The sequence below is a fragment of the Mesoplodon mirus genome (assembly GCF_964341445.2).
Source record: "Mesoplodon mirus genome assembly, chromosome: 1".
In the NCBI taxonomy this organism is placed as follows: Eukaryota; Metazoa; Chordata; class Mammalia; order Artiodactyla; family Ziphiidae; genus Mesoplodon; species Mesoplodon mirus.
Window position 1 is genome coordinate 195,906,691 of NC_138976.1, and position 26,438 is coordinate 195,933,128.

The 26,438-nt window shown below is 37.1% G+C and overlaps 1 protein-coding gene across 1 annotated transcript in view; it reads left to right on the forward strand.

Annotated features, from left to right (window-relative positions):
* Window positions 1-15,628, forward strand: part of LOC309807016 (E3 ubiquitin-protein ligase RLIM-like) — a gene marked incomplete at both ends in the record, with an annotated part of 156,523 nt that extends 140,895 nt beyond the window's left edge. The window contains 3 exons of the mRNA XM_082626191.1: window positions 11,790-12,033; window positions 13,365-14,525; window positions 15,594-15,628. Coding sequence (XP_082482317.1) covers window positions 11,790-12,033; window positions 13,365-14,525; window positions 15,594-15,628 — 1,440 coding nt within the window. The remainder of the gene's footprint in view (window positions 1-11,789; window positions 12,034-13,364; window positions 14,526-15,593) is intronic.
* Window positions 15,629-26,438: the final 10,810 nt, after the last annotated feature.

Sequence of the window (26,438 nt, forward strand, 5' to 3'; positions counted from 1 at the left end):
AATGCTGCTTCTTCCCAATCTTAAGAGCTAACTCAAGATTTAGTGAATAATCTATACACACGTTACATGAGCTACTCAGATTCCCTCCCACTCCCACATCGTGTCTTCCAGACTGAGGAGTTCTTCCAACCGCCTATTCTCAAACGGAAGTTCCTCCTCTCCATCGATGGTTTTTGCTTCCCTCTGTATTTTAAGGTGTACTTATCAAAACTTCCTAAGAACTTCTAGGTTCAAACAAATTTCTATTTTGTCCAAGGGTAAGACAATACCTTTCACTTTGTTTCCAATATCCTTTGTGATAATGTCCAACAAATTTGGTCAGTGTTGGTTTCCTGGTCATAATCTTAGACTGAACCTTCAGGCAACAGAGTCCTTAGGCTTTCTTCTGCAGTGATAATCAGTTCTCAGAGGCTTCCATCTCATAGAAGAGTTTCAATGATTTTACCTGAACTGTTTCTCCCTGCTCTCATTAGAGCTCCTCTGCTCATTTCAACTCCTGTTCATCCTACTTTGATGATCTTTTTATTACCTGGAAGAACTTAGTTCTGTGCACAAATTTGGAAATTCTCCCACGGTACTTCTTATCTTGATCCCTTGAAAAAAATGTTAAATAAGGCCAGTTCAATATGCCTTCTTAGGGGTTCCTATTATAAACCCTTTTCCTTCCAGAGAAAATGATCATTTATCCCAACTCTTCATTTACTCTCTAAGATAATTCTCTCTCCATCTCAAAACATTGTCTCTAATCCCAAGAAAACTCAATTATTTAGCTTTAGTGAGGTGTAATTGATATATAATAAACTGTACACATTTAAAGTAAAATAAATAAATAAACTCAACTATTTCTAAACTTCCAAGTATATATAGATAGCTGATTACTTGTGACCTCTCACCGATGGGCCTATTCCACTCAACTAAAGACAACTATGCCGCAGAAATGCACTCAGTCTGTGTAGAATACAGATCTAAATGTCTACCCACTTACGGTGTAATAATGTATACTTAATAAAATGCTCTGTAATATTGATGACTGTGGTCTTTAGTGTCCCATGAACCTAAACATGTTGATTAACGGAGTAAAATGTAGATTTCACTGTGTGTTATTTACAGGAGCTTTATTTTTATTAAGGTCATTGCTAGAAAAATATGTTTCTGCTAATAGTATTTATACTATACATCAAAAGTTAAAGTTATGATTTTGGCAAGATCAGACTCCTGATACTCACTTATTTAGTACTGCCCAATAAATTTTCAATATTGGAATTCTTTATCGATGAAGAATAAAGAATTCATGATACTTTTATTATTCACCTTTTACATTTGTATCCACTAAGAAGCATTTTCACAATACATGCATATGAATATTTGTGGATTATTTTAACGTATCTTTCACAATGTTAAAATCTCTTTCAAGACCCATTTGCTGTTAAGAGGTCTTACCTCTTTAATAATAGATGATAGATGATTTATTGTCATATTTGCCAATGAAAAGGAAAACCATGGCCAGAATTTGTGATGTCACTCTATGTAGACACATATGCATGGAAATAACCTGTAGGTGTTACACACACACATATATAGTCCTATATATATAAGTATATATTTTTATATGTATATATTGTGCATACATATGTATGTATATGTATATGTGTGTGTATGTACTCACTTATCTTTCCACCCACCCATATATGCATCCATTGATCTATCTAGCTATCTTCCAACACACAGTACCCCTACAATGATAAAATAGGATCAGAGTTTCATAGAAATATAGAGCCCAAAAGATCCTTAGACATAGTTTAAAAACAAAGAATGTTATTCTTAGAGGTGTAACTCTCCAAGATAGCACCAGGAGAAAGAACTCAGCTGGAACCTAATCCCCATATTCCAATTACAAGTTCAGTTTTCATTCCACCATACCACACTGTCTTTCGCACAGATATCTATTATACAGATGGATAGATACTGATCCTTAGAAGACAGTGTCAGTGCTGAAACTATTTTCTGTACTGAACACCCTGCCGTCAACTAAATTCTCGTTTGAGTTTTGAAGTTTACTGATGGTTTCTGTCAGTCCCAAGCCCTCCTAGGCATTTTTACACATAATCAATATGAGGGGAACTTCCTGTCTGGCATCAATCAGTTCTTTAAACAACAATTATCTATTAAACTATTGTTCTTAAGTCAGAAAAAATGGATGTTAGTGTCAAACATAGCTTTGCTCACTCTCACACACACACACACACTCACGCAAATTACAAATAGTATTCGACTGCTCTATATTTCAGGCTATTCAATAACTAGATAAATGAAATATACTTTCTGTCTACATAATTTTTTTTTTACTATGCCAAGGCATACACACTAGTTGTTCCCTGCAGTACCTGCCGAATGCAAATAAATTTGCAACAGAGTTAATCACTGGTGCAGCTGAATATTTTAAGAGATTTCTCCTCTAGTAGGAAATTCATCTTTTTTCCAAGAAAAGGGCATTTACCCACTCCTTCATCTCCAACTGAAGTAGTTCCGTGATTTCCTTCCTTTCTCTGATTTCCACGCTCCAATTCCCAAAGACAAGCTCATCTCTGATGACCTTTCAGTCTATGAGTATTTGGGGTAGGAGTGGGGGTAGTCCACAGTTAAAATAAAGTTTGTATACAATCACTTTCTATGTTGTTATGAAATTATTCTAAGCTTCCCTAATAATAAACTTACAAAGAAGCCATGCAAATGGTTCAGATGTGCATATGGAGATAACTATTATCTAGAAAGCATCCAGATTTCTTAAAAAGCCAAAAGAAAGAGACTGACTCACTCAGGATATATGGAAATACAAGTGAGGTAGGTGGGCTAGAGTGTATGTCATTATCAATAAAGCCCTAGGAGAAAATCATAATTTGAAAAGATACATGCACCCCAATGTTCACTGTAGAACTATTTACAATAGCCAAGACATGGAAGCAACCTAAATGCCCACCAACAGATGAATGGATAAAGAAAACGTGTCATATATATATATATATATATATATATATATATATATATATATACACACACACACACACACACACACACACACACACACATACACACACAATGGAATATTACTCAGCCATAAGAAAGAATGAAATAATGTCATTTGCAGCAAGATGTATGGACCTATCATACTAAGTGAAGTAAGCCAGACACAGAAAGACAAATATAGGGGCTTCCCTGGTGGCGCAGTGGTTGAGAGTCCGTCTGCCGATGCAGGGGACACGGGTTTGTGCCCTGGTCCGGGAGGATCCCACATGCCGTGGAGCGGCTGGGCCCGTGAGCCATGGCCGCTGAGCCTGAGCGTCCAGAGCCTGTGCTCCACGGCAGGAGAGGACAGAGCAGTGAGAGGCCCGCGTACCACAAAAAAAAAAAAAAGAAAGAAAGACAAATATAATATGATATCACTTATATGTGGAATCTAAAAAAAATTATACAAATGAACTTATATATGAAACAGAAATAGACCCACAGACATAGAAAACAAACTTATGGTTAGCAAAGGGAAAGGGGGTGAGGGATAAATTAGGAGTTTGGGATTAACATATAAACACAACTACATATAAAATCGAGGGCTTCCCTGGTGGCGCACTGGTTGGGAGTCCGCCTGCCAATGCAGGGGACACGGGTTCGTGCCCCAGTCCAGGAGGATCCCACATGCTGCAGAGTGGTTGGGCCCGTGAGCCGTGGCCACTGAGCCTGCACATCCACAACAGGAGAGGCCACAACAGTGAGAGGCCCACATACTGCTAAAAAATAAAAAATAAAAATAAAATAAAATAAAATAAAATAAAATCGAAAACCAACAAGGACTTCCTGTATAGCATAGGGAACTATATTCAATATTTTGTAATAACCTATAAGGGAAAAGAATCTGAAAAAGAATATACATGTGTATATATATATATATATATATATATATATATATATATATATATATATATATATATATATATAACTGAATCACTTTGCTGTATACCAGAAACTTATACAATATTGTAAATGAACTATACTTCAAGAAAGAAATTAAATTAAATTAAAACTAAAAAATAAAATAAACCCCTAGATATATTTTTGCATAACTGAATTAAATTCTTAAAACCCCAAAAATGAATGTTTTAACTGAATTTGAGAAATGAAGACTAAATTAAATCTTGGGTTTAGAATTAATTTGATTCATAATGGAAGGAAGTTAGAAAATAACATTTATTAAGAACAACACTGTTTAGCAATCCTATATGAAGATATAACACACAAAATATCTCCTATTACTTCCCTGTTAGAAGAGCTCTTTGCTTTAATACTTACACTACAGAGAATTTAATTAGTTCTCAATCAAATATTCTTCAGCCAGTGATTATACAGCAATAAAACATATCTGCATCTGCAAACTCAAGGTAACTTTTATAAGAACACAGTGGTTGGAGAAAATTTGAGTTACATTCCAAATACATTGGGTAAAACTTCAGATTCCTGTGTAGACATTTTGAAAAGCCTGCAAAGTGTCACAGAAGAGGATGTGCAACTCTGATGTTACTGGGGTTAAGAGAGGCCATGTTACTGCAAAGCAATGTTTGTTAAAACCATATTAATTATTAGGTGATTAGGATATCATGATTTTAAATATCTATATCAACAATTTTTTGTTTCTTTTGTTTCATTGTGTATCAGGAAATTTGTTGGGGTTGTTGGGCAAACATATAAAACATATTAAAGGTTTCCATTAAAATAATAGGAAATTTTTTCCTCGTTACATTTTAACAAAAATGGCTTGATTTTTACAAATGGATTCCTGACCTTAAGCAGGAGACACCTTTACATATAGTATCACATTTACTTTATTTTACATAGAATGTCACTAAAGTTTACTACAACCCATTTAGTTATCATTGACTTTTACAAATAATGAAACTAAAACTGAGAGATTAAATAACTTACCCAATGTCACACAGCTCATGAGCGGGGGAGATCAGAATCCAATTCAATAGCCTTTGAATTTTTCACTATATAGTAGGACCATAGTTCAACTAATCCGGTATTTATTGAGTTTCTAACTGTGCATAACATTTGGTGTTAGGCATTAGAGGGGCACATAATGATGCCTACTTCTTGCATCACTACAGTTTACAATCTAGTAGAAGGCAAGTGCACACATTGTTCTATTTAAGAGTCTAAGAGGAAGCAGGAAGATGAAAAATGGCAAATATTTATGCAAACAGGAGTTTTACAGGCCATCTTGAAGGGCAGTGTATTTAATACAGGACTAGAAGGGTACAGATATTGCAGAGAGGTTCGATATGAACTAGGGAAGGAATCACCCTAGTGACTAGCAATCACCTTGGAAGGTGATTAGGTCATGAGGGTGGCACCCTCATGAATGGGATTAATGCCTTTTATTTCAGATTTTTTGTGACTATTATTATTATTTTCATTGAAATATAGTTGGTATACAATATAAGCTACAGCTGTACAATATAGTCATTTGCGATTTTTAAAGGTTATACTCCATTTATAGTTATCATAAAATATTAGCTATAGTCCCTGTGCTGTACAGTATATCCTTGTAGCTTATTTTATACATAATAGTTTGTACCTCTTAATCCCCTACCCTCTCCCCTTCCCTCTCCCCACAGGTAACCACCAGTTTGTTCACCACATCTGTAAGTCTGTTTCTTTCTCGTTATATTCACTTGTTGGTTGTATTTTTTAGATTCCACAAATTCCTTCATGAATGGGATCAATGTCTTTTAAAAGAGGCTCCAGAGAGCTCACTAGCCCCCTTACACCATGTGAGGACACAGCAAGAAGGTTCTGGCTATGAATCAGGAAGAGGGCTTTCACCAGAATGAGACCATGCTGCTATCTTGATCTTGGACTTCAGGCCTCCATAACATTACAAAATAAAGTTCTGTTTTTTATAAGCTACCCAGTCTGTGGCATTTTGTTACAGCAGCCAGAATGAAAAAAGATGGAGAGAGAATCATTGCCAGAGGCCCTTCCTTCCTCCCTTCCTCCCTCTGGCCTTTCTTCCTTACTTTACTTATTTCACTCTCCAACGCATATTCATTTAGTATCTACTTTAAGGAACTGAATAGATGGAAAACACAGGATGAGCTATAAAGATCACTATTCTTATAGTATACAGTTTATTGGAGGAAGAGATAAGCATCTGTGACAGAGCATGACATGCACAATTTTATTTTAGATAAACTGGTCAGGAAGACCTTTCCATGGAAGTGACATTTAAACTGAAGTTTGAAAGATGAAAATGTAGTAATGTTGGCAAATCTAGAGTGATTTTTGTAAGGACTTACTACACATTTTACTTTATTCTATATGCAATAAGTTGTCAAATGTGTTTGAAGATAGAGGATGCATTCTAATAGTGTGGATAAGAGCTTGCATTTAGCCTGAATATTAAAGAGGCCCCAGGAAATCCGACCATAAGGAAACCCGAACTCTGCTCCCAATACAAATGCTACTTTTTAAAGAACTTTCACCCTTTGGTCAACCTACTGTCCATTGAATTTGTTGAGGTTTGTGGATATTGAGACTTAAGCAAGAGAGGCAACTTGATTATAGTACAGTAGTTTGAATTTAAGCAAAATGGTATGCCTGAAATGTAGGGGCCTTTTTGTAATGTAATTTGAAAATGTGGTGAGTTTCTTTGAATAGGCAACCCAGACTGACCATTCAATAACTCTCCATAAGAGCGACTACAACACCCAACTAGCACCATAAAAGGGAGAGTCGACATGACAGAGATGTGAGGTGACCATTTTTACCCACACCACACGCTGCCATTGTGGTTACACCTACTGGTGTAAATACTTGGTGGAAGAGGCGGTGCACCTCCCTGTGTCTGCAGGCTACTGAACAAAATCACCAACCCCCCTTCAATAGGAGGATATAAAATTCTAGGCCTGGAGAAAAACAAGTAATAAAGTAACTATTTACTCTCCCTGAGTTCATTATCCTCTTCTCTTCTCCCTACTGGGTCGAAGGAAGGCAGAAGATAGCATTAAAGCTCATTTTCGGTGTCTGCATGTTCAGTTGTACAGGTGGTACACTGCATATTTATAGGAGTGTCATTCACTTTCTTCTTTACATGAATGGTGCCCCCTGGGAATTTTAGAGTGCACAACCTGTGAATCTGTATATGGCAGACCTGCTTAATTTGGTTTTGCTCATATATTGTGAGCTTTTGTGTTGCTTATTCATTTTGTGTTCTCTGTGTTCATTTGTTTTGAGAAACAAACCTGATATCTGTTTCATCCTTGGAACCGTAAAATTCATCTTTAAATATACCTATATAGGTAACAAACAGAATATTATTTATGTATATGTAAGTTTATTTATTTATTACAATAATCTAGAATGTAAGACTTTACAAATAAACAAATGTGCAGAAATATGAACTAACTTGCTTGTGAATAACAGACCTGGAGCATGCATCAGAGAAAGTGTGTACAATGGCTCAAAACTAGAGAGCATAGAAGCAAACTATCCACTGACACGGCACTAATAGAAAAGCTATCAAAAGTCTAAATCTGAGCAGAACCGGGAAGAAAGGAAATCATAAGAGGGATGAGACGTTGCTAAATAAATACATTTTTATTTCCATAATTAGAGGTAAGCATAAGGAAGAGATGAAACTATTTCCTAGTGTCAAGCCTATGTAAGTGGAAAGGGTGTGATTTCAATTAACAAGAATTTCGTGTTTAGATTCAAAACAAGTATTTGTGTCAAAGAACCAATTCCAGTAGATTCCATGAGACATGCATATTTAGATTCATTTTTCTGCATCAATGCTTTCAAGCTTTTAACCCATCCTTCTGGTGGGAAAGAAAAAAACATAAAAATATGAAATATCTTATCAAGCTTTAATTATGTTTCCTTCTTGATTTAAAATTACTCTTTATTAAGTTAAAACGAAGATATTCTAGACTAACTCCAAAGCAGAATTGAAATGGCACACGAAAATGATCAAGCATGATTCAAGCATCTCATTTAACTGAGATTTTACTACGTTTGTGTAATGATGTCTAAAATTGTGTTTTCTTTGTTACCTCTCTATTGAAAGGTAGAATGTGGTGTCCCACTTCTTGAATATGGGCTGATACACTGGCTTATTCAATCAACAGAATGCAAGAGCAAAGGTGTTCTTGCACTTATGAGGTTAAGTCATAGGAAGACTTACAGATTCCAGCCAAGTCTCTTGAGATGTTTACTTTGGGTGAAGCCACTCACTATGTAAGAGTTCAACTACTTTGAGATATCCAGGTTGCTAAGACTCCAAAACTACACCGAGAAATTTCATGGAGAAAGACAGAGACAGAGAGGAAACCAGCCCCAGATTTTTCAGCCTGTGCAGCCCAACTCAAGCCCCAGATTTGTGAATGAAGATGCCATCTTGGTTGGACATTTCAGCACCAAAAGATGTGACTCAAAGAAAACTTAGCCAGAACCAAGGCCCCAGACATATGACACCAGTCAAGTTGTCTAATCTATCTCCAATCATTCAAGCCACCACAGCTGAGGCCCAGTCATGATGGAGCAGAGATGAGCCATCCCCAGTATTCTTTATCTTTATTCTTAGCTCACAAAGTCCTGACTATAACAGCATGGTTTCTATTGTATCTACCACTGCATTTTGGAATGGTTTCTTATAATGCAATAGGTATCTCGAATATATGTCTTGATCATTTCTTATAGTTCTAAAGCCACGGAACTCCTTTTACCCATATTCAGGGAGAATGCTATCTCTTGTTTATTTTCAGTCTCCCTTTGAGTCATAGAATCTGTTCAGAAGCTTCTTTGGACAGAGTCAGTAAAAGAAAACTCTTGATGACAAAACTCCATTATTACAACCAGGATAAAAGAACAGCCAAATCTGCTCACACACACCCCATTTTTTCACCACATCATAAACAATGGATTGGCCAAATTTTTAACTGCTTGACTCTGTTTGAAAGTAAGCACTTTCCATCTTCAACCTCTTCCCCTCCAACTCAACTTAGAGTGATGCTCTAGTCAACCTCCGGACTTCCTGATGCACCTCCCATCTCTGAAATGAGAAGTGAAGAAAAAACATCTTCAGAAGACTTCTGATATCAAGACAAGGGATAGAACAAAGGCCAAAGCAGCAATATTGCCATCCAGAGGAAAAACTACTGAACCTACACTGCAATATTCAGAAGGAAAGTCAAGACATGAGAGAACTAAGTGTAAAGCACAGCTATATTGGTGGCTTCTATTTAAATAATCAAGGTCAATAAGTAGGTCTCTGGGATGATGATCCCTATACCCTGTTACTTGCACCAGAATTGGGACATAACCAGGAACAAATAGTTCAGGAAGCTAGAGTCATTGACACTGAGAGCCAACTACAGGGAACACCAAACATCCGGGGCTATTAGTTCATGTGCTTCTGTACCTAAATTTGGAAAGACTGTAAGACTTTCTGAATCTTCAGGTAACTTGCATACTATTCTAATCATAAGCAATCATGCTCCCTCTTAAGCTAAACCATACAACTTCAGAATCAGGTGTAACTTCTTATTGGTACCACTGTCCACTAAGCAAAGACAGAAATACAGAAGTAATCCTGATCCCTGCCTTTCCCTCATATATTCCCCCTCCTCACTTTTCCCTCTTTCCCACATATTACTAGGTTTAGTAAGTTCTGCTGCCTAGAGATCTGTTAAAGTCCTTCATTTTAATCATATTCCTTTGCCCTGATTCAGATCCTTGTCATCACTAGCCTAGGCTGCCCTCTATCTATTTCTGACCCTCCCATCTGAACTGTTGCCCTTCATATTCATCCTCAACACTACTATCAATATTATTTCTAAATTGCAAATTTGACCATCAACTGTCTAAAGACTTCAACATCTTTCCATTGCACTAATGATAAAGTCCAACTTCTAAACATGTCATAAAGGTCTCCATTTTTTGGCTTTGCTCTGCCAATTTAACTAATGTCTTTTTTTAGTAATTAAAATCTACTATCCTTGTTGTTTTACGAGTGTTAGCAGTTGCTGTTCTCACTTTTGAAAATATTTCCCCCTTTTATTCACTTAGAAAACTCCTATTCATCCTTTAAAACCCAAATGCAGTGAAACCGATTTTCTCTCTCACTCAAATCACTTTCTCCTCAAAACTGTAATTTTACCTCTGTGTAGCTCAATTGTTTGTTATACTCTAATGACAACAGATTCTTAAATATACTCATCTTTGTATCTTAATATCTGATAATATGACTGACATTTAACAAACGCTAAACATACTTGACACTTGAATTGATTGAATTGAATTAAACTGAATCAATCACTCTCAAGAACACTAACGATTGTGAGGGTTTCCTGCATCAAGAGTACAAATCACGCTGAATTTTCATAATACTGCTAGTTTTGATTGAGGCACAGCAAACAAGTTTACAACAGAGTTCCCCTGTGAAAAGAATAACTTCAGTAAAAGATAACAAATACACTCAGAAGTCCATAAAGGAGGCAGGGTAGTCTAGGGGATTCTGTTCTCATCCAAAGACTTGCTGAGATTTGATTCAGAGGGGAAAGATTGATTTTTCTAGCTTAAGTTAAACGAGGCATGGAACAAATGTCAAAAGCAGGACATAGACTTAGATTCTTCACTGTCACACCAGTAAAGTTACCATCCTTCCATCTCCTTGAGAACAAAGAAGAAAGCCTGCTGTGGACCGTGAACAAAACAACAACTGTGAATTTACACAGCTCCTTCAACTTCTAAGCTGTGTACTGAGAGTGAATTAGAGGTCTCCTCCAGATAGCATTGCAAATGAGCGTTATTTTATTTTCACCAAGCCTTTCAGGTGATACATGCGACAAAATCAGCAAAGTCAGTACTCACTGTGGCAGACAAAGTAACTATTATGTATATGTCCTAAAAGTTCCTGTGATGTTCTGGCTAGTTTTGCTTAAGTACTATTTATAATATTTATGAGAAAGGAGGACAAAAATGAACCTGATGCTTTTGTGGAGAAGGAATTCCCTGGCTGAGCAGAAAAGCCTGCCAAAGTTTTGGTGTTTCTTGTTTGTTTGAAACAAGACTGAAGGACCATATAATGCAAGATGAAGCCATTAACAGTTAAAAGAGAGAGGACACACTAAAGAGACTCAGCCAGGGCCCTGGTAAATTATCAAAAATTGTGGGCTTTCTTAGTGAGAGTCTAGGATTTGAGAAATTCATGAGAAAAGGCGGAGGTCCCTGGGCACCTGAAAATGAGAATTGCTGCATTGAACTAGGCTGACTTTGGCATGGCATTTTGAAGAAGGCAGTCATATGGAATGTAACGAATAAATAGAGTATATCAGAGCCTGAAAACGCCTCCTGAAAACCTGAGAATAGGCTCATGTGGGTGAAACGAGGTGAAGCACGGTGCTTGGTACACTATAAACCCTCAGTAACATTGGCTGGTTTTGAATGAAATGAAACCTAACCTGAATCCAGTCCCTACTCGGTAACAGCGGGGAAGATAATGGGTGCCTAGGCAACGTCTAGCAAGTTCTGGGCTAGAGGCGGCTCCCAACTGTTGCGTCACCAGGGGCCACAGAACTGAGTCGGGAAGGGAGAAGGGAGGAATCTGTGCGGAGGGTCATCCGACTGAGTCGGAACCGGACACTCTGGCAGGAAGTAGAAAGCGAAGAAAACGAAACGACCACTGGTGAATTTCAACACCACGTCGTGAATTTCAGATAATTTTCCACTTGTTTATTAAGGTGGAAAACTCGGATTCCAACGATGAAGGAGATGGAGTTTCGGCCCAACACATAAGTCAAACGGACCGATTGGTTCGGGAAGAAGATTTCTCCAGGTTCGTAAATAACCTGAGTGAAGAAGATTACGAACTTATGAGAGACAACAATCTTCTAGCCATTCCAGGTGAAAGTACGGAAGAAGAGTTGCTGAGAAGACTTCAGCTAATTAAAGAAAACGCACCACAAGACTCAGATGAAAATACAGGTATATTCTGCTTTTGGAGGGAATAGGATGGGATGAATAAGGAACTTCATAATAGGAAATAGTAATTTCATAATAGTAAATAGTAAATTATACAGAAGTGACTTACATTAATTTGGTAAGTAACTTCTCATAAAAAGAACTGGCATTTACTTGATTTTTGGTGAGCATGTCAAGGTCTGTTTGTTTGTTTTTCTGAATCACATCTGGGTTGTTTTAATTGGGAAACAGTGCAAAGTAGCCTATTTGTATTTTTCTTGGTTTTCTACCTCAACTGAAAGTCCCTCCTACTTCCTGAATTATTTTTTCTACATAGACATGTAAAAAAAGCAAACAGAAATATTCTCCACTGGGGACAATTGTGCTCTCTTCAACACCTGGGGACATTTGGCAATGGCTAGAGATATTTTTGGTTGTCACAGGGGAGGCATGGGTGTTACTAGCATCTAGTGGGCAGAGGCCAGGGATGCTGCCAAAGATCCCACAATGCACAGGATAGCTCCCCAAAACAAAGAATTGTCCAGCACCAAAATGTCAATAGTGCTAAGGCTGAGAAACCCTGCTCGAAACTCAGGTCTGGTGTCCTCCCTCCCAGTGTGAAGTAGAGGATTTTGCTGTCTAATGAAGAGGATACTATAATACTTTGGCTCTTGAATATGGTCTTATATGTACCATGCTAGGTTCAGTCTATTCATTTGATCTGACCTTCAATTTAATGTCAATTAAAAATCTTGGTAACATTAAGAAGTATTCAAAATGCAAACACTTTTAAACCTATAAAACTTGTTTATGTTTGGGCAATAACCTTATATTTTAAAACAGCTTATCTATTATCAAAAGCACATAAGTGAAGAGCCTACAAGTAGTCATGTTGGAGACTAATGAAAATTAGACAATAATGTAAATTGAACTAAACTACTAGCATTGCACCTTAACTGGTGTTTACCTTGTTTAATTGCATTAGTGTTTTGACAGTGGACTGAAAAAAAAGTCTCTTGACATTCCTCCGACAGTGGTACACAGGGCTGTGTATATGATGAAATACTGAAACATAGACTTCCTCCGGATTCCCTTTTTAAAAAATTCTCTAAGTTTATCTAGGATTAGCTCACTCTTTTTGGATGGAATCCAAACTTTTCTACCTTTACGTATAAATCTACACAGTGCAGTTTATAAAATATTAACTCTATAAATGTGAAATCAGTTTAAAACATCTGAGTATTTAAGTTCTCATTTTTTGTTTGTTTTTGAAACAAAGTTTCAGAGTGCTATTTTATGATGGTTCTAATTTTGGTAGTTCTTTTATGCACCCTCCCCATTTTTTTTGTGAACAGACAGAGGAGACTCTTCAGATGACGTGTCTAGTGGTGACTCTCTAATAGACTGGCTTAACTGTTCTGGACAAACTGAAAATATGACAAGTGGACAAAGAGAAAACCAATCTTGGAGGGAAGAGAGCCTAATTAATCCTAAAAGTGATCAGTTCATATTCAGTTTAGAAATAAATGTTAACCTTGATAATGGGAGTCCAAATGCAGAGAATGAATATGTAGCATCTGCAAGACTTTCCAGAAGAGAAAATATGGAAGACAGCCAAAGGCAAGTGGAAAGTCCACAATCTGAATCAATATTTACAAGACCATCTATGTCTGAACAAGATACAACTGAAACATTAATGGAATTCCCACCTACCACAAGTCAGCGAAGAGCAAGAAGTAGGAGCCCAGAGTATCGGAGAACCAGAGCAAGAATTGAAAGTTGGTCGCCTCCACGTTCACTTAGGGAAATTGTACAAAGACTTAATCATAGTATACCCTCTCAGAATTTTGAGCAGCCTCTGCTAAGTGAGAATGCGAGATTTTCTAGAACTGAGCACCAAGAAATATTGACACAGCAAATGACTGGATTTGAGTTGCAAAATAGCGGTCTTATTGAAACTTCTAGAACAAGGAATGCCGTTCATGGAGAAAATTCTCCAGATACAACCAGCAGTGGTGAATCTTGGGGAATGTGGGAAATATATCCAACCATACCCTTCAATCTTGAAGTAGGACAAGTTTATTCTGGAGCATATTCTCAGAGAGACAGCAGAGCTAGTAGAACTCAGTTAACATCTGAGACACCAAACAACACTGTCACTTCTGAAAGTGAACGAGGACTGAGGCATATGTATTCACATTCTGAGCAGGCAGGTGTGAGAGCTTATGTCAATACCATTAGAAATCCCGTTTGCAGAACTTTAAATACTAGATTAAATGATACAACATCTGTTCCAATTCAGAGCACGTTAAGGCAGACAATGGCAGAATTTAGTAACTCAAGTAACCTTATGGACAGTGACAGTAATTTAGAGCATAGTGTCTCACCTCCAAGTCAAAACATGGAATGGCTAGAGTCACCTAATGGTAGTAGTAGTGGTACATTTGGTTCCGATTCAAATGCTAGCTATGATACCCATTCAAGTTCCACAATGATTTGCCATTCAAGCCACAATTGTATGTCTAGTTCCAGTTCTAGTCCTATTTCCGGTTCCAGCTCAAGTGATGAAAATTCAGGAATTAGCTCACTGATGTTTGAAGGCAGTGAAGAAACAAACTTATCATCAGACTTATCATCAGAGACCAACCAATGGGGTCGACAAATTATCCTTGACAGTAATTTAGAGCATAGTGTCTCACCTCCAAGTCAAAACATGGAATGGTTAGAGTCATCTAATGGTAGTAGTAGTGGTATATTAGGTTCTGATTCAAATGCTAGCTATGATACCCATTCAAGTTCCACACTGATTTGTCATTCATGCCCCAATTGTATGTCTAGTTCCAGTTCTAGTCCTATTTCCGGTTCCAGCTCAAGTGATGAAAATTCAGGAATTAGCTCACTGATGTTTGAAGGCAGTGAAGAGACAAACTTATCATCAGACTTATCATCAGAGACCAGCCAAGGGGGTAGACAAATTATCCTTGACAGTAATTTAGAGCATAGTGTCTCACCTCCAAGTCAAAACATGGAATGGCTAGAGTCATCTAATGGTAGTAGTAGTGGTATATTTGGTTCTGATTCAAATGCTAGCTATGATACTCATTCAAGTTCCACACTGAGTTGTCATTCATGCCCCAATTGTATGTCTAGTTCCAGTTCTAGTCCTATTTCCGGTTCCAGCTCAAGTGATGAAAATTCAGGAATTAGCTCACTGATGTTTGAAGGCAGTGAAGAAACAAACTTATCATCAGACTTATCATCAGAGACCAGCCAAGGGGGTAGACAAATTATCCTAATAATTTCTGATGAAAGTGACTCTGGGTCCTCCCATAATCTGCAACAGTTTTTCCTCTTAAATGAAGATGATATATACCAAACTACAGGACTCACCAAAGCACAGATTGACAATTTGGCTGTAAGATCTTTTGGTGAAAATGATGCACTAAAAGCCTGTAGCATTTGCCTTACAGACTACACAGAAAACAGCAAGCTTCGCATACTACCTTGCTCCCATGAATATCACATTCACTGCATTGATCGCTGGCTGTCTGAGAACTCTACCTGTCCGATTTGTCGTGGGGAAGTAGTGGATTCCAATGAGAGTGAAAATCCTGATTGAGATCTGAATTCTCAGCTATATAAAGTGTTATAGGGCTTCCCTGGTGGCGCAGGGCTTGAGAGTCGGCCTGCCGACGCAGGGGACTGACAATAAAAATTAATTTCACACCATAGCAGTTCACTGAATTTCAATAAAAGCTTAGCATGTGCACTGGGTTGGGATGTTCCTGATTCCATGGGAGAAATGCCTTAATATGATATAATGAATCTAGATAGATCCTAGTAGTATTATCTCGTCATGTAAATCCCAGACATCTCTTAGCCCTGTTCAATCCTGGTTGTGCATGCAAAGAAACAGAAACCCAACCAAATATCAATAATTAAGAAGCCATTTAAGACTACCTTAGAGTCATTCACATAAAGAAGTCATGTTACATTCCTAGAATGCCATAAAAAGCTTTGAAACCCTTCTCTTCCTATCTCTCTCCACAGCAGTTTATCCCACCTCCCTAACACTACCTTAACGTTTCTCCTATTCCCCACTACCAATGTATCAGTCAGTTCTAGCTAAAAACTGATGGCACACTTTAAAAGAGTGATGGAATAGCATTTAATGAAGAGACTAAAGTGTGTAAAGAATGAAGGGAAACCAAGAGATGATGAAGTACCCTGCGGCTAGCAGCTGTGAGAAACCAGTATTATAACCACTAGGTTTGAAGGGGCATAGAGAGATAGCAGTTCCTGCAACCCAGAATGTCTTCGAGTTATAGGAGAAGCCCACCCAACAAGAGATGTAACCTTAGAAAATGGCATCCACTGCCAACCTAAAGTTTGGAAGGGGGCAGATCATGGAAATAAATACCCTTGCCTTCTTTCCTCCTGACTTCTAATCACTTATCAGTAGTTCATATTAACCAAACCCAACCTGAAGACACAGAGAGACTGGTCCATGAAGCTGATAAAGATCAGCCTCCTGGAATCACGAAGCAGGGTTAAGAAGGATGGCGAGTAGATCCGGTAAGCAAATCAGAGACCATCTATTATAACCAGCATTCCCAACTCTCTTCAAACCCAGCCTGTGTATGCTTTCTTGCCTCTTCCACTTCCGCTTGTTCTCTATTCCACTCTATGACTCAGCTCTTTAACAACCCTCTCTATTTTCCTTTCATTTACTCAGATCTTGTATTTTTAAAAGTGATAAGATGACAAAGCCTTAGAACTTAATTACCTTTCTCTTAAACATGTCACACTTTGATTTGCTGTGATTGTAAACAACTAAGGATAAAGGGCAGTTATAGGTATGTCTTTAATTTTTGCTTCTTCAATATATTCAAGCTTCAATTTCTTTCTATATATGTTTAGTTCATATAATTAATTTTTAAAACAGATTCTGATTTCTTATAAAGGGTTTTATGGTTTATATATGACTCTGAATCATTGTGTGAATGACCCAAAGTAGCCAATTGCTGCTTGGAGCCTCACAAGCTGCAATATGAAAGCCTTAAAGGTAAAACTTGGCTTCAAGAAACATGTCTACATAGTTCAATTCTAATTGTCCCCAGTAAAACCATCACCCAAAACCCCGAGTATTTGAAATCAAAATTTAGGTCATGCTTCCTCCCAACCTAAACATAGTGAAGGACTTTTCTCCTAATTCAGCCTGAAGACTATTTTTGGGGGGTTGTATTGGCCAGTCCAGAAAATTTTGCTTAAAGTTTTCAATCCTGGTATAGGTGAGAGTACATTGTATTATAACCTAAAGCAATAATCAGAAATTTTGTGCAATGTGCAACCTATACAAATGTAGGCAGTGTTAAGTATACACCTTCTCTAAAAAGTTAAAGTCAGAAACATCACTGAACTTTCTTTTCTCTGTGAAATGCTGGCAGCCACAGTATTTGCACATAACTACAACGTATAAATGGGGAGTGGTGGTGAAGTTTTTGAAAACATCTTTGAGGTAGCATATTTTTCACACAGAAGATATCTGCATGGCCAGAAATGAAGGCTTGGCTCAAACCTCTGAAATTTACATTAACTTCTGAAAGTTGTTTGAATAGTCTGATTTTTAGGAAGTATTTTTGATATCAGATATACTTCATTTAAAGTGAGTAGAATAATTATAACAGTACTTGGCTTTCATACTATCCTAACAGATTAAAACCTTCCAAAGGATGATAATTGCTTAATTAATGCTTCAGTACATTCACATGCACCTTCTGTGGTCGACAGAATTCTAAGATGATGCCCAATGATCTTTGTAGGAGCCCCTCCCCTTGAGTATGAGACCTGTGAATGTAATGGAATATCATTCCCATTATTAGATTATGATATATAGTACAGTTGATTGGGAGATTATCCAGAGTGAGCCTGACCTAATCAGTTGGGCACTTAAAAGGCACAGAGAGGACTTCTAATCCAGATAAGATGGTTTATACTCCCCTCTCTCTGCTCCCCCTTTATACGCACAACTATATATCCTGGAAATAATATGAGACAACCAAAGGAGATCTCTGAAAGGTCTAGAGAAGGTGAATTGCCTAGGGACCCTCAGAATGGATGAACAGCCTCATGGCAGGGCACCTTATGACCCTCTACCAACAAAAAAATGTGATCCAGGCCCAGCATTTCCTAACTCCCAACTTAGTAACAGGAAGTGGCTCAAAGAGGCTCTTCCTCCATCACATCAAATGGGAATCCCCCAAACACCAGGCGAGCCTTGCAGAACCTGCAAGGACGAACAATTGGAAGCCCTGATGACACTAAGTGACCAGGGAAAGTGCTTTCCTTCCCCACTGGGCCTGAGATCCCCCTTCACCACCCAGACACATCAGTGGCTAAGGGTCCCAGCAAAAGTGCTCCTACCACAAAAAGCTCCCACCTGGACAATGCTCTCCTCAGATGGGCCTGAGACTCCTCTCCCCTCGCCAGAAACATCAGGCAACTTGCTGGTACCGGCAACGGAGATCCCTCCACAGAAAGCTCTCAACCTGGTAAGCACCCTCCACTCCTTACAGTCCAGGGAGACCCTGTCACAAGTGCCTGGCCCAGGAAGGACTCTTCATCACGTGTTCCAGAGATTCCCTTCCCTCACCAGAAGCACCAAGTGCCGTATCCTGGGGAAGCTACTTCAGACCCCATAAGCAGCATGAGAAGGGACCAGAGGTAACCCCACCTGCACAAGAGAAACAGACCATAAGAGTACCACAAAGGGTCAGAAAATTAGGTTATCATGGAACCACCATCCATAAAAGTACAGGAAATGTGTGCCAAACCTATAAAGAGTGAATGCCTGCTAAAAATTAAAGAAAACAAAACACTTTAAATAGGGACCAAAGTATCCTAACATAATAGCCAAAATGTCCAAAAGACAATAAAATATCACTACTTATACCAAGAACCAGATACATGACAGCTTGAATAAGATGTGACAGATGATGCCAACAGAGATGAATTAGATGTTAGAATTATCTGCCAAGGGTTTAAAAATGCTGATTTCAGACCTTTAAGACCTTGAACACAGAACCTAGTCAGTCCATGCCAGTATCCCAACCTATAGAACTGTGAGCTAATAAAGGGAAGCTGTTTTAAGCTATTACATTTGTACTAATTTTTTATGCAGCAACAGACAACTAATACAACTTCTCATCTAGGATCCATCCTGTACCTAGAAAATGATTATAATGAGTCCTAAACAAGTAAATGGCTTAATATCTTGATTCTAGGCCCACTATAACATTATATTCTACCATTTTTCCCAAAAATGAAATCCCTAATTCCTGGTACTGAAGCTGCTAGAAGACAGTATCCTTCCTGTTTGAACAACCACCAATATCTTATCGCTCTAACTTTACTTCACATCACCCTATCTCATTCTACCAGTGTATGCTGCTTATATCATAAACCCAATTTAACACTCTGACTTTGAAACTATAGAGCCACTTATTTTGCTCTCAAAGCGATTGCTGAGTATTATATTGCTCTTCCAAATCATATTCCTCTCTGACTGCCCTGACAAATCAGAAATGGAGAAGATTTGTACCTGAATCTTCTGAGCTCAACCTGATACATTTTTTACATTACAGTATATCAGTTTAAATACACAGCATCACTGTGGTTGTGAGCATAAATATTTCCATCTTAAGAATTTTCTCTGTATTTTCTTGGTAGTTTTTAAAACATTTGTTTATTTTGGCCTAATTCCAAAAAAAACCCTTATCTGAATAACAAATTCTTTTTGAAAGTAGTTATAGCCTGTGGATAAGTTTTTGATACTAATCTAAAGTCTATCTTTTTTGGCTAACCATGAAAATAAGTTGTGCTCTCAATATTCCATGAAGAATTAAGTATAAAGATTCTTTTGTTAATGCAAACAAGCCTGAGCATCGAACAACATGAACATCAAAACACTGCATGTACTGGAAAGTTCACAAAGAAATGTGATGTTTCTGTTAAGTAATATTACTTGTTATCCATATGCAATACTTTGAGATCTTCAGTATCTTCTTTACTACAATTAACCAAACATTTCATGTCTTTTCATTATTTGAGAGGTGAATGTATACTCCCTTCAATGAGAAGTTTCCTGGTATGAGAATTTCGAATGGAAATCTGAACTGCATTTCTTTTCTGTGACTTCTTTTAAGATTTGAAAATTCGTTACCATCTTAACTCAGGCTTTTTCACTATGAAATAAGAGGCTCTCCTTTGTGGGATATTCAAAACTCTCCATTTTTAAGCATCAAGCCAGCATCTTTAACATCACTGCAAAAATGTGGAGATTTGGAAAAGCATGTTGGGGAAAATCCTTTTTCTCTCATCCACCATTCGTAGAGGACAGACACTAATTATAAGCCAACTCTGGACTCTGGGTTCTCCATTCTCACATCACTAGTCACAACACAGTTATCTACCACCCCTGGCCTTGTCATCTTCTATTCTGGAAGTGTATTTTTTTTTCTTTAGTAGCACTTGTGACTATCTAAAACATTTTTTATTTATCTTGTGCTTGTTTTCTTCCCCATTCCTATCCCAAAATAGAAGCTCCAAAAGATCTTTCTTTTTTTTTAAATTACTACTACATTTCTAAAAACTAGAACAGTTACTGGCATACACACCCACACACACACACACAAACACACTGCTTCAGAATTTTTGGCCACTGTGAGCATCCCAGACTTATTTTTCACCCTTTATTCTCCAAAGAAAACCTATTTTAATACTGTTACTTACCATCCTGGATTTGATGTATTTCAACCTAGATCTCTCTCACTTACTTAACATATTTGTATAGGGTTTCTTGCCTATTAAGTTATAATATCTGCCAACCCTTTTCTAAATCACTATTTCAGGCATTCAACGCTGACCAAGAATGTGCCATGCGCGATGCTAGGTGCTAGGTTTATAGTTACGAACTACAGCACTTATCATGAAGAAATGTATTACATTTTAAAGAAGGCAGATGAATAAACATACAGTAACACTCTATGTCAGGGATGCCCTGACACAGATTCAGATACAGGATAAAATGGAATGATCTAGGAGGAGAAATCTACACTAATAATTCAAACCTCCTTAAAGTTGGGTTATATCTGAGTTGTATCTTACAGGACTAGTAGCAATTAGCCAATAAAATGAAGTCATTAATTTTATTCTAAGCAAAATAAACACTGCATGCAACAGTAAAGATGCATTGAAAATTTAGGGCTCAGTAAACAGTAAATATGAATCATCATGATCTGGGGTAGAAGAGGAAGAGATGTAAGTACATTAGCAAGAAATGAAGAGATGAGGCCAAAGAGGTAACAAGTGGTATTGTGTATCAGGCTGAAGAGTTGAACTAGATCTTCTAAGCAATGCACAGTCAACACGATTTTTCTAATAGGAATAAAATTTTTCAATTTTTAGAATGGTCATACTAGCAGGGATATGAACAGATTGTCAAAATTTAGATTGTCCCACTTACGGAGTTATGGCATTAACTGGAAGAAACAAGTATAAAGTCCTGATATAATGGTGAGACAGTTGAGATATGGATGCATATAGATTCAAGTAGTATTAAAGAAGCACAATAAAATTTGGTGGCTGCTTGGATAATTTAAAGATGACCTTAAGTTTCTGGTTTAGGTGACTGAGTAGATGGTGAGAAGTTCCACTGATATAAGAAATGCAATATAACTTGTTTGTCATAGTAGAGGAATAGATGACAATTCAGCTGGAATCTCTGAGATTTGAGATGTCAGAGTGATATTTTAGTGGCAATGTTCATCTAGCTATCACGGAATAACAAGCATGCTTCTAAAATTAGGATAAAGATGCCAGACTGAAGTCAAAGAAGTATGAGGTATTGCCTGTGAAAGTATGTTCCATGGTAGTAGTGGAGGGAGATGGATGGAATCCTTTGGAATAGGAGCAATTATAAAGTAGACAGACATAAAGAAGCTAGCAGAGATAATCAAGACAGAAAAATGAGAGGTGTAAAGATAATCATAAACACAGAGCTCATGGTCTTCATTCGTAAATATGAAGAGAAAACAAAATATCTCTAGATATTAAGAAGAATGTAAACTCCTAGGAAAGCAAGGGTTTTGTAATTTTCACTACAATAGCCATAGCACCCAAAAAACACTGCCTTGCCCAAAGTCGATGTTCCATAAATATTTGTTGAGATATTTGAGATAGGCATGACATAAGAGAGAATAAGATAAATATTAAAAATAGCAAAATGAGTCCTGGGAGAAATAGGAATAATTCATGGACTAGGAAAGAACCTGAAAGGCTTAGTTTTACCATGAACAGATGGAGACCTGCCACTATTCTAAACACATACAAATGTTGAAAGAATAAGTCTTTGGCAGGAACTGTAACAAACACACTGGCCATTATAGATCACCTGGAAACAGTCTTTACATATCTTTTTTAAAAGGCTCCTTTTTAAAAGAAAGAATTGGTAAGAGGGTGGTTAAATGCCTTTCTGTCAGGCTTTTTATTTGGAGAAAAAGGTGTAGGTGAAGTAACTCTGCCCCACATAGACTTTCAGTCTATGTCTCCCTCTTGCCATCCTGAGTTACTCAGGAGTTCTGCTGGGCACATATATATCTCAGAAGCTGAAGCCCCCTCCTTGCATATTATAGTAGTGGGCTTCCCTTTCTTTCAGATTTCACCGTTATTATGATAGGTTTTTGAGAGGCAAAGGTAATGGCTACGTATGCTTAGATTCACAAACATCTTGAAGCAGAACCCATTTTCTTTTGTATTTTGAAATCCAATATAAAGCAATTTAAAAATTCAGCAAGAGGGAAAGGGTTTCAGAGTATTTGAACTTGAAAGAGTATATACCCATAACTTCATTTTTGCAAGAAAATTAGCTTCTTGAAATCTTATGCAATTGCTGCCATGGTCATTGTATTAATTTTAAGTTGTAATTCTAGAGAACACTTACAAATTAGTTTAAAGGCTGGAAATGAATTTATTGACTCACAATACAACAAAGTTTGAAAGTGCTGATACTTTCAGACACAGGTAAGTGTGGGGGCCCAAAGGATATAAATAGAAAATGTTTCTCTGACTTGGATATTCTTCCCTCTGCAGTTTGTTTTGTTTGTTTTGTTTTGTTTTGTTTTGTATTATTTTGGGGAAACATTTCTCCAAGGGGTGGCAAGAAAAATGACCAAACGCAATGCTATTTTTGTATATTACCAATTTACTGAACCCAGGCAAAGAGACAGCCTTTATACAAAAGACTGACTCAGCTTGGGATTTCTGTTAAAACCTCAAGTTCAGGGAATTCTAACTGGCCAGGTCTTGGTCACATGCCCAGCACGAGAATATGGAGGTGGGATCTCCAAGCCAAACCAGATGGAAATGTGAACAAATTCACCAAAAGTAGCAATGAAGGTCTTCTAAGGGTTCTCTTTTATTTTTCACACTCTTCTGGAATCAATTCTGGTGGTATATATTTTACTAGGAAATAATCAATTTCATCCAGATTTTAGATTTTTACAGCATATTTATGTTCAGTGCATCATCCTAAATTTAATATATTTCCCTTTGTGTTATTTATCTTTCTGTTCCTATACTTTATACCTTGGCTTTCTCCATTTTTCCTTGATCAGAATATCAAATGACATCCGATAAACTCTATATTAAGGTTTGGTTGGACAATTAGAACCACTAGAAGGACTTTATTATAGAGATTAAACCTTACATGATAGTGGGGCTTTGTTAAGCAGTCTATGTAAATCCACAGCCCCTGCCTCTTGGTGCCAGTCCTGAAGTCAGTAGGGCTGGCAGTCAGGAATGAGAGACGATCGGAAGCTAGAAGATCAAGGATAAGCTGGAACCTTCAAAGATAAGCTATAATCCAACTAGAAAAATGAACTGAACACCATATTAAAGGATTATACATCATGGCCAAGAGGGGTTTATGTGTAAAATGGTTCAACAGACAAAAATCAATCAATGTGATACAGCACATTAACAGAATGAAGGACAGAAAAACCACATGATCATCTCAATTGATGCAGACAAAGGCAGAAAAAGTATGTTCATTGGAGTACAAAACCCCATAGAAAGTTTAAATAACATATTTGATAAAACTGAATTTGAATTTTATAAGTTGAAAATAAGCCAGAAAAAATGATGAGGTTAAATGAAAATGTGAATGATAAAGGAATAAAGGATAAAACGGAAGACCCACATTCATCTAATAATATTTTTAGAAGGTGAGATTAGAGTGAATTTAACAAGTATTTGAAGAAATAGTACTTCTCAGAGATTAAGTTAGAAATAAATCCTCAGATAAAAGAAGTGCATGGAGTCACCAGTAAAAGAAATGAAAACAAATATATGACTATATCCTGTATCATATACCTCACCTCAGCCTGATCCTTCCTTTGTTCCACATTAAAAGAATGTGCAACACTGGCAGACTACTTATATATACAATCTGACAGTGTCTCACTGTGTTCATGATTCCAACAAATCTATCCTCCACCCCTCTCCTTACTCCAGCAGGTGAGAATATTCCTAAAGCAACCCTTTCAGTTCTCCCACAGGCTAAACCCATGGATGAATTCTTTCTCCTTTCTTCACATTCCCTCCCCATAATTTTGAGATCCAGTTTACAGAACTTCCAGAGGTCAAATCCCAGCTTGATCATGCATTTTCATATTGAATCGTCATCCTTCCCTGCTTCACTACATTTGCCCTGCAATCCGGTTCACTTGCATTGTACTCTCTAATTAAATAATAGCACATAAACTCTTGGCCTGAGGCTCTGCTTTCTGGGGAACCAAGGCTAAAAAACAGCTGGCAAACCACATCACATAATGGCAAAGGGAAAGTCTACAAAGCAACTTGGAAGAAAGAAAGAATATCAAATAAAAAGAGCAATGAGACTAGTAGCAATCTTCTCATCAGTAACAATAGATGCCAGAAGATAACTGAAAGCACTATCCTTAAAGTACTAATGGAAAAATCACTCTTAGCCTAGAATAGAACATTTAACTAACCATATTAAAAAATGAAAGAGATGACATTTTCAGACAAAGACAGAAATTTCTACCTATAGATCTTCAATACTAAAAGTTCCAAGGAATAGGTTTCTTACTGAAGGGAATTAAACTCACCGTGAAGAAGTGGGATTAAAGAACAAACTGAGCAAAGAAAGTGATATACATGTAGATAAATCCAAGAAGTTTAACTGTTAAGCACTGTGTAATTGTGTGACTAATTTGGGGGCCAAGTCAAAAATAAAGTGCAATTCAATGGAATATTACTCAGCCATAAAAAGAAATGAAATTGAGTTATTTGTAGTGAGGTGGATGGACCTAGAGTCTGTCATACAGAGTGAAGTAAGTCAGAAAGAGAAAAACAAATACCGTATGCTAACACATATATATGGAATCTAAGAAAAAAAGAAAGGTCATGAAGAACCTAGTGGTAAGACGGGAATAAAGACACAGACCTACTAGAGCATGGACTTGAGGATATGGGGAGGGGGAAGGGTAAGCTGTGACAAAGTGAGAGAGTGGCATGGACATATATACACTACCAAATGTAACATAGATTGCTAGTGGGAAGTAGCCGCATAGCACAAGGAGATCAGCTATGTGGTTTGTGACCATCTAGAGGGGTGGGATAGGGAGGGTGGGAGGGAGGGAGATGCAAGAGGGAAGAGATATGGGAACATATATATATGTATAACTGATTCACTTTGTTATAAAGCAGAAATTAACACACCATTGTAAAGCAATTATACTCCAATATTGATATTAAAATAAAAGAAATTAGAAACTAAAAATAATAATAATAATAAATAAGTACAATTAAAATAGAGACGATAATTACATGGAGATGATATAAAATACAATCAGAACCAATGCTTTGAAACTCATCAATTTTGTTTTCTGTAAGGGTTAAAGTTATTAAATATAAGACTGTGATCACTCAAGTAGGAATGTTAGACCTTTAATTACTAAAAATCTAGAATTAGAATAGATAAACTCCAAATCTGTTGAGGGGAAAAACATAACATTGAATGAAAAATGCAAGTTACAAAAGGAAATATATTATTTATGCAAGTTCAAAATATAAAAGAGTAGAATAGGATTTCTAACTATAAACAAATTCTTGATTTACAAAAATATGGATGCTAGAGTAGAGTCAAACTTTAGACAGTGTGTAACTAAGCAGCAAGGAAAATGCCATGGACTTTGAGAGCTCTCATGTGTATCACTAATATTTTATTCTAAAACAAGGTACCAATCAAATAGGGAAAAATCACATCTTGAATCTGAGTTTTGGATATACTAGTGATTCTGTGCTGTTTTATTAAGTTTGAATAGTTGTAAACAGTAAAAGTTAAAAAA